The 9,772-nt window shown below is 35.8% G+C and overlaps 1 protein-coding gene across 6 annotated transcripts; it reads left to right on the top strand.

Moving 5' to 3' along the window:
• Window positions 1-1,589: 1,589 nt before the first annotated feature.
• Window positions 1,590-8,982, top strand: LOC127836234 (uncharacterized). Of its 6 annotated transcripts, none has more exons than XR_008028679.1 (5): window positions 1,590-1,696; window positions 5,758-5,883; window positions 6,323-6,377; window positions 6,598-7,078; window positions 8,555-8,982. XR_008028679.1 is itself a non-coding variant. In XM_052362712.1 (5 exons), exon 1 carries the CDS (start codon window positions 3,028-3,030, stop codon window positions 4,069-4,071), a length of 1,044 nt encoding a protein of 347 aa, XP_052218672.1. In that variant the 5' UTR covers window positions 2,779-3,027; the 3' UTR covers window positions 4,072-5,392; window positions 5,637-5,883; window positions 6,323-6,377; window positions 6,598-7,078; window positions 8,555-8,982. The 6 variants fall into 6 exon arrangements, 4 of the variants coding, with proteins under 4 accessions (XP_052218672.1, XP_052218669.1, XP_052218670.1 ...); XR_008028678.1 differs by lacking the exon at window positions 1,590-1,696 and adding an exon at window positions 1,941-2,696; XM_052362712.1 differs by lacking the exon at window positions 1,590-1,696 and adding an exon at window positions 2,779-5,392 and having other exon boundaries at window positions 5,637-5,883.
• Window positions 8,983-9,772: the final 790 nt, after the last annotated feature.

Below are 9,772 nucleotides of genomic sequence, written 5' to 3'. Positions count from 1 at the left end.
TAAAATTTAACGTCATAGCATTGTAACTCAAATCAAACAATAATAAAAGGGAATTAAAACTCATTCAATTTAATTACAATTTAATTACTCAATGGTATTGAAGATACCAGAGCAACACAAGACAAAAACACGACACACACTGGGGTCACCGCATTAACATGGCCCATGCAAAGCAACGCATAGCCTGAGGTTTAGACCCGGTTTAAGGGCGCCAAAACATTACACTTTGCCAAAAGAAAAAAAAACTTCAAAAGCAAAACACTAATTAACCTAATTGCATGACAATTTCAATCAAACTACAATAAAAGAGAATACGCTTAATTTGATTAAACTATTCAACTACTCAATGGTTGTATGTTCACCAGAGCAACATAACTGTAACTTTCTAAGGCACAATGAAATGAAACAAAAACAACGTCGCATGTTTTTAATAAAATAATAAGTTAACTCCAGAAATAAGATCATGAGGGAAAATAGTCAAACCACCCGCTGTCTTTTCCTTATTGCTATCACGACAACAAAAGCCATCATATATACTATTTACCCTCAATATAAGATATAAATCAAAATCATTCGTAGGCACTTATCAGGATCCTCTTTACAAAGGTATCATTATAATTAATATCGAATTAATAAAACTGTTTCCTCTAAACCACTTTTACCTTTTCCGGGTTTTCCATTACGCATTTTTTGTGTGCGAAAAAACCCCTAAAAGTAGACGGAATTTGACCGCAATTTACAGACCGACCCCGACCCTGCCATACAATATGTTTACATCGTTAGAAGCTTTGGAGGCTCTTCTTTCCAACGGTACCATTATAATTCATATCGGACGAATAATAATGCATTTATAACCATTTTTACCTTTTCCGGATTTTACCTAAAAGAATTCCGGATTTTCCGGACATTTCCGGGTTTTATACCTTCCCATACCAAATGTTGGCTAAATTCTAGCATCATGTTTTTCTCATGTTATTTCATACAAATTCGAGCATTGCCGGATAGTAACGTTGCATATGGAAATGGCTGTCATTAAAATTCAGAAGTATTTGTCGGATAAGACATTTACTTATGCTCATTTGAGAATAAAACAAAACGTTTACAGTTGTGTGTAATTAATTCAACGAGTCTTTGTTAAAACGCTTTACGTGATGAAAAAATGTTATGACAATATTACGCATGAAATGCACAATTTCCACGAGGATTACACCGTTGCCATCATCAGTTTTCTAAGAAACTGGCCACTAAGTTTTCTAAGAAAATCCTGGTATAAATGATCAATAATTCACACCCATTGGTTGATAACCAACCAAAACTTGGCAAATTATGTTTTGAAAAGTTGCTTACATTTTATTGGTAACTTGTTATGTTTATTTTGTATGTACTCGCACTCAAACTTCCTCAATTTCAAAATATTTGATTTATTTTGATTCATTAATCAAGATGTTGACAATGACTGTCATTTGTTATAAATATATAAATTGCGAAATTATTCATGTCCTGTTTTCGCGAAAATACATATAACGAGAGTCGCTTGATGTAATGAAAGTGTATGTATAACTAGCATTCGTCTTTATTGGGACGCATTCGTCGCTGAGGATCAACATCAACATGAAGGTTCTGGCTGTGATTACAGTTGCTTGCGTTGGCAATTGCTGTGGGACAGGAGGTCGTGATTTACGACGCGACCTCTCAGGTAGATTGTAATTCACTAAGTTTAGCTAGACTTGACTTAGTTTTTAGTTGCATGTTCTCGTTTAATCCATCGGTATTGTTGCGATATATAATTTTCGATGTTTTAAATTTATTGAATGAGTCGAAAATTACTTTCCCTTCAGTATGAATTTGCCGCTAGAGGCGCTCTAGAAGCACGAGTTTTCGTGCATGGTTAAAACGTGGTCAGTTTTCGTCATTCAGTTTTGGGAACTCGCACGGTATACATGTTATTTTTCGGCTGGGGTTTACACAATGGGCGACATGGAGCGAGCCACGTGTTCGGAAGACATAAATAACAATTTAAAGGAAATTCTGTTTGAATTAAAGAAACAACAAGTTGATATAACTTCTTTGAAACAGCAAGTTAGTTTACCAGTGTCGTCTAAACAAGACCATAATGACATTAAATGGAAATATGAAGGAAACAAACAGCAATATGATTTCAATTGTGATGTCCATGAAGGAATCAAGCAATGCATGTGGGCAATTGAAAACTAGAAAAGCGACTACGCAAAGGAAGTTTTATCGGAGGTTGCCAAGAAAATTCACACGAGAAATAAACACATAAGGATAGCGGAAACGTCAGAAGGCGGGTGGGAAACTGTCAAACAGTATGAACAGAACCCCCTTCGCGAGTGACTCTGATGACGAGTCGAGAATCAATAGGGCGGATTCTAAAGCTCTAAAGAAAAAGAAGGTTAAGCAGGCGAAGTTAAAGAAAAAGCCAGCCGTCCTGTATGGACACTCGGACGCACTCCGTCAGTTGCTTGAGGGACAGGCAGGAACACGTCCGGCGCCGTACCCGTTACCACAGAGGCCCACACCACCGTCGATTGGTTCTTTTCGTGGTTACTCTGGATGGGGTCCCCAGCTCGGGCCATGCTTCGCGTGTGGACAGGTCGGTCACATCCGGCGGACGTGCCCCACCACCAGAGGGCAGCAAGCGAGCGCTCAGGCCAGGAAGTACTGATGCCACTGAGGTGAGCCCACCCGTGACCGAAAGTGCTGTATTTAAAGATGAGTATTACATTCATGAACAAAATGACAGATTTACTAATGGTTATTTTATTTACGAGCAAGGTCAGAAAGACATTATTGTTAAAAATAGATTGAAAGAACATATCCAATTTTGGAAAAACATTGGCGCCAATCAATTTATTATTGATTCTATAGAACACGGTTATAAGATTCCATTTTATTCTTTACCCGAAAGCGTATTGCTTAAAAACAATAAATCAGCATGTGATAATAGGGAGTTTGTAAGGAAAGCAATTACAGATTTGTTAGATCGGGATTTGGTAGAAAAAACAGATGCCCCTCCTCGTGTTGTTAACACTTTTTGTATCCATTCAAAGTAATGGTAAAAAACGTCTCATTTTGGATCTGAGATGGGTAAATAAACACGTATGGAAACAATCGGTTAAATATGAGGATTTGAGATTAGGTTTGATGTTTGTTAAAGAAGGGGGATTTATGATAAAGTTTGATATACATTCTGCTTACCATTTTGTGGATATATATCCTGAACATACAACTTACCTTGGGTTTTCGTTTGAAGATGATCATGGTGTAGTTAGTAACTTTAGGTTCAAGGTTCTTGCATTCGGGTTGGGTGTAGCACCTTATTTTTTCACTAAGCTTACAAGGCCACTTATAGCAAAGTGGAGGGGCGAAGGTAAACGAGTTATTATGTTATTGGATGATGGTTTTGGTACACATGATAATTATGAGGAGACGAAAAAGCTTGCGTCTGATATAAAGCAAGATTTGCTTCTCTCTGGGTTTATCCCTAATGTAGATAAATGTATCTGGGAACCAGTACAGGAAATGGAGTGGCTGGGTGTTAATATTAATATGAGAGAGTTTTCAATAAGAATTCCTGAAAGAAGAATTAGCAAGGCTATGAAAACCATCAATAGTTTATTGGGCTCTGTATATTTGCCAGTAAGAAAGGTAGCTAGTTTAATTGGTCAAATTATTTCTATGAGTATTGTAATTGGCCCTGTAGCTCAAATAATGACTAGATATTTGAGTATCGATGTTGCGAAAGAGTGCACGTGGAATGCGTATGTTAAGTTGTCAATCGATAGTGTAGAGCAATTGGCATTTTGGAGAGAAACGCTCAATTTGCTTAACAAAAGATTGCTTGTTGCTACTGGCGCGTGCTCAAAAGTAGTATACAGTGATGCATCTGCTGTGTCTTATGCCGGATATGAGGTAGGGACGGTGAATGTTGTGGCGCATGGGTCATGGTCGTCAGAGGAGACTAAAATGTCTTCTACTTGGCGGGAACTTTGTGGAGTTTATAGAGTTTTAAAGTCATTAATTGATGTGCTTGCAAGTCACCGCGTTTAATGGTTTACAAACAATCAGGGAGTTTGTAGTGTTATTAAAAAAGGTTCTATGAAAAAGGATCTACAAGATTTAGCTATCAAAATATTCCAATTAACAGCGAAAAATTCAATTCATTTAGAAGTTGAATGGATTCCGAGAGAAGGAAACGGTTTGGCAGATTATTTATCTAAGATTATAGAGACGGATGACTGGGGAATTGGTTTAAATGTATTTGAAATGTTGCAAAGTAAATGGGGCCATTTAGATGTAGATGTTTTTGCGTCAGAACATACTGCTAAAGTTTTAACATTCTTTAGTAGATTTTGGTGCCCTAAATCTGCAGGTATCGATGCATTTACATTTGACTGGAGTATGTTTTTTGGGCTGTACGTTCCTCCTGTTACTCTAATTCCCAGAGTTTTGAGTAAAATGGCGTATTGTAAAGCGAAAGGCGTTTTGGTTGCGCCAGAATGGAAATCGGCTAGTTTTTGGCCACTTATATGTGATAATTCTGGCGACTTTAGTGCATTTGTTAAAGATTTTATCTTTTTGCCTACAAATAAAGATTCATATACACCATGCAGAAATGGTGTTGGAATATTTGGTACAGAAAACCTGCGGTTCAGAATGATTGCTTTTTTCGTTGACTTTTAAAGGCTCTACTCGTCATGTGTAATTTACCATATCATGAATAAGGTGTTTCCCTATATAACAGATTCTGTTTTTGCCCTAAATTCAAAAGAGGGAGCACGAGGTTTTCGGGTGTACGAGGTTTTCGTGCATGGTTAATGAGTATGCGCTGAGGTGTACAGCGGTTATGGCGCTTGCCATTTTACAGTGACCTGTAACACACAAGGTGTGGGAACGTGAGTGTAAGCACGATACGAGGTGTCGGTATCGGCTGTAGTGGTTGTAATAGAAATTGGAATGTATTTGTTGTTTTTTTTAAATGTGTGTGTTTATGTTGAATGTTTTATTAACACGAAGTTGTCGGTTTACATATGTTGTTAATTTTACTCGTGAATGAGTATGCGCTGATGTGTTCAGCGGTTAAGGCGCTTGTCTTAATTGAAGCCACAGTGGGTTGTTACACACCAGGTGTAGGAACGTGCGTTTAAGAACGGTGCGACGTGCCGGTATCGGTTGTCGTGGTTGTATTATAAATTAATGCATTTGTCTGTTGTTGTTGTTTTAATGAGTGTGTTAATGTTAAAGTTTTTATAAACACGAATTTGTGTGTTTAAATATGTTGTTAATTTTACTCGTGAATGAGTTTGCGCTGATGGTTCAGCGGTTAAGGCGCTTGTCTTAATTGAAGCCACAGTGGCTTGTTACACACCAGGTGTGGGAACGTGCGTTTAAGCACGGTGCGACGTGCCGGTATCGGTTGTCGTGGTTGTATTATAAATTAATGCATTTGTCTGTTGTTGTTGCTTTAATGAGTGTGTTAATGTTAAAGGTTTTAAAAACACGAATTTGTGTGTTTAAATATGTTGTTACTTTTACTCGTGAATGAGTATGCGCTGATGGTTCAGCGGTTAAGGCGCTTGTCTTAATAGAAGCCACAGTGGCTTGTTACACACCAGGTGTGGGAATGTGCGTTTAAGCCGGTATCGGCTGTCGGGTTATTAATATACATTGGGATGTATTAGTTTGTTTTGAACTTTTTATTTACATACATATGTGTGTTTACATCTGTTTTTTCAGAGACATGCAGATGACATAAACGCGCTGCCTGACGTCTTGGTGGGGGGGAGTGTCCTTGCTGCCGGAGTTACTCAAACAATCAAGAGCTATTAACACATCAGAGGCATACAGAAGGGGGTTTAAAAGGTGGTGAGATTGGGCTTTGAGTAATAACTTAACCAGTGAGGATACTTTTCGCGCCAAGGCGTTTCATGTGGCTTTATATATGACATCTTTAATTCAAACTGCTCAGTCACCAAGTCCTATTGTGAATGCTTTTTATAGTATAAAGTGGTATCATGACTTGTTGGACTTACAATCACCAACCGATTCTAATTTAGTTAAAAATGTGTTAGAGGCTGCTAAGAGGAGACTAAGCAAACATTCGAATAGAAAAGAACCGATTTCTGTATCTGTACTTGAACAAGTTTTTCACTGTTTGTATAAAGAAAATAATGTGTTTAATCAAAGGACAATTTGTGCACTGTTACTTTCCTATGCTGCATTTTTAAGAAGTAGTGAGTTGTTGAATTTAAAGAGATGTGATATTATTATTTACCCAATGTATATGAATATTTTTATTCAGTCATCCAAGACCGACAAGTATCGGGATGGAGCATGGGTGCCTTTAGCTAGAACTGGTACTGTTTTATGCCCAGTATTTAATCTTAAAAGATATTTTGTGTGGGCTAAGATACCAAGTAATTCAGAATGTTTTGTCTTCTCTCAACTGTCAAAAACAAAAGAAGGTTTTAAACTAAGGCAATGTGATAAACATTACAGCAATTTAAGGAAACTTTTAATTGATTCTTTCAAACCTTTTGTAAGTGATATAAAATGTTATGGTTTACATTCATTGAGATCGGGTGGAGCCACAGCGGCAGCTAACATGGGTATTCCTGACCGTTTGTTTAAGCGTCACGGACGATGGTCCAGTGAGTCCGCGAAGGATGGTTATGTTAAGGATTCGATAGATGACAGGCTAAGGGTGTCTAAGTGTTTAGGTTTGTAATTGTTATAATTATGTAAATATTAAGAACAATTGTTAAAATATTTATTTGTTGACAATTATGTTACGTTTAGTAGCCCGTTCTTTTAATTCAGCCGGTATGCGAGTCCCTGCGGCTTGTACCAAAAAACAGAGTTTTTGTTTGTTTGCTATATAGGCAAAGGAGGGATGTAAGGGAAATATAATTTTCGATGTTTGAAATTTATTGAATGAGTCGAAAATTACTTTCCCTTCAGTATGAATTTGCCGCTAGAGGCGCTCTAGAAGCACGAGGTTTTCGTGCATGGTTAAAACGTGGTCAGTTTTCGTCATTCAGCTTTGGGAACTCGCACGGTATACATGTTATTTTTTAAAATAATGTCTTAATATTTCATATTATGGAAATTATATATGAAATTGAATAATTGATATATGCATTGAACTAAACTTACATAGAATGTCACTGTATGATGACTGTTAGAAAGATTGTATTATGTGATGAATGTTTGACGTTTTGATGATGGTTATTATGTTAAGTATAATAATAAATGGACAGCCGGTATGCGAGTCCCTGCGGCTATTATCAAAAAACAGAGTTTTTGTTTGTTTGCTATATAGGCAAAGGAGGGATGTAAGGGAATAGTTAATAACAATTGTGTCTGGAAATAAAGTACAATTATGTCAGGAATAGACAAAAAACATACTTGAGCATGATTTAGCTCTTCAGAATGATGAAGTAATTAGTGTATGACCAATTCCTTCTAAATTTGAAATTGTGTTGTAATAGCAAATCGTTAGTGATAATATAGTGTTTATATAGTGCTAATATAAGACTGTGCATCAATAGATGAGTTTAAATATTGTCGAATAATGTAATCGCCCTGGTTTACTCTCAGCTACGTTGCTTGAGCTGTAGCGTTTTATTGATCATCCTGCTATTAAGGCATCTGCTGATGCTGTAACCGAAAGGAATTTATGAGTTTTATTTTAATAAACTAAACTTTTAACACTAAAAAACAGTCCAAGTTTGAAGATTTTCCAGTTCAATTATTTCTTCAAGGTGTGTACTGTTAAAATTGTCTAGTGAACAAAAATTCACACTCGGAATGAAAATAATTACTACGAATTGGTTTATGTAATTTTAAGCAGTTGTTATTAATTGTGTTTACATCTGTTTTTCTGTACCTGATCCGTTTTCTACAGTTTATTTCATTTTATTGTTAGACTGTAAAAGAGAGTGATGATTAATATTACAGTTTCTTATCTCACTCATTTATGTATTTGTTTGGGTTACCATGTTGTTTTTTTCAATAAATACGATTGCTTGTTTAAACAATGACATTATTATAAGACTATCGAATAACGTTCTGTTTTTTTCGCTAACAATTTAAGATAACTAAAAGAGTAAGTGAGACTAGTTGATGGTTATCTACTATATTATTAAAATTTATATCGTTGTTGAACAATTAACCGTCCCTTAACTTTTGTACTTACATGTATATAAATGCCAAATAATTATTTAAAAAAAAAGGCTTTTACAAATGACCTATATAATAAATAATAACAAGACAATATTGTTGCTATAAGACGCAGAAACTATGACAGTTTTCCCCACTTCGTTTTCGTAAGCTTACCATCAAATAACAAAGCGACTTTCGGTGAATATTATAATATCGATGTCGCTCGTCATGGTAAATATATGTTAACATTCGTGCTTATGTTCTTGCTCTTACAACTCTTGAGGAAAATCATATATTTATTTAAAACGTAGATTATAATGAATGGTCTGTATATGATATTACTAACAAATGTACATATTTTATTTTGCAGCCTTAACTGCAGGCTGATTAACCATTTTGCGAGATATGATTGTCGCTGTCATGCTGGTCTAGACATGGCGGGCCAAATCATCGAGAAAGGTCGCATCATCGCTTACAGAATCCAGTGGTTTAACGGCTCGTGGTCGACCTGGTTCGGCCCTGACTTGAACGACCTTGACATCAAGTTCAACATCAACTCCGCGACTTGTGCCGCTCCGATTAGGACAGATCAATGAGAAGAATGTGGTCCTATTTCTACGACCACATTCACGAGTTTATTATTTGTAAGCCGAATTAGTTGCAAGAGCATTAAATGTATTTAAATACTTGAACTTAAAAAAATAGGCGCGTATTCCTTTATCTGATATGTGAATGTTGCTTCAAATATTCAGTGTGAACGAAATGCGTTTCACTAAATAAAATAATTTAAATTATAAATTGTTGGTGTCAAAGTGACGGACGGAATTGTACAACCATTAAAATGACTTTACGGTAAAAAATCGATAACCATTCCATAATCATTCCATATATGTCGTTCTGTATTTTATCCCATCATCAGACGTGCATTGTCGAAATAAACCCCTGTGAAATAAATTTTCCTCTATTTCGGCAGTGCTGAAGTAGAGCTGTCCGGCGCGGCGGACTGTTATGTGAGGAGGATGGTCATATTACTCGGAATCAACTATTAAGTAATCAGTTTTAGTAAAATCTAATCAGATTAAACAAAACAAACAATTTGGTACCAAGATGTAATATATTTGAAACACAAAATGCAACACAAACAGCAAAAAACAACATTGTTTACAAATATTAAGTGCGCGTCCTCATGACGTCATTATTAAGAGGGACTACTTTTTGTATCACGGTTCAGTAGTTAGCAATTGTTTACCTTGTGTATGACTTTTCTTGTCAATGAATGGCTAAAAATCAACACAATGCAATAATATAATATATTATTTTCATTTAATTGGAAATAAATAGTTCAGAAATAAATATTTAAAATATCTGAAATGTTTCTTTTTTATTTCATGTATTGTATTAAATAAGTCAGCAGCAAATGAAGTCGTCTGCTTAAGACTTAAATGTCAATTGTGGTTGAAATAATGAAAAAATAAATAATACACAATCAAGAATTAAAACAAAACTGCAGCAAAACATATTTCATCAAATAAAATAAATTTTGACAACAATGTTCAACCAAGAAACAGGTGATTTTGATGTAGTATGG

Source organism: Dreissena polymorpha, chromosome 6 (assembly GCF_020536995.1).
Source record: "Dreissena polymorpha isolate Duluth1 chromosome 6, UMN_Dpol_1.0, whole genome shotgun sequence".
NCBI classification, from domain to species: domain Eukaryota; kingdom Metazoa; phylum Mollusca; class Bivalvia; order Myida; family Dreissenidae; genus Dreissena; species Dreissena polymorpha.
Note: the sequence above shows the minus strand (reverse complement) of the source record. Positions and strands in the feature narration are given on the sequence as shown.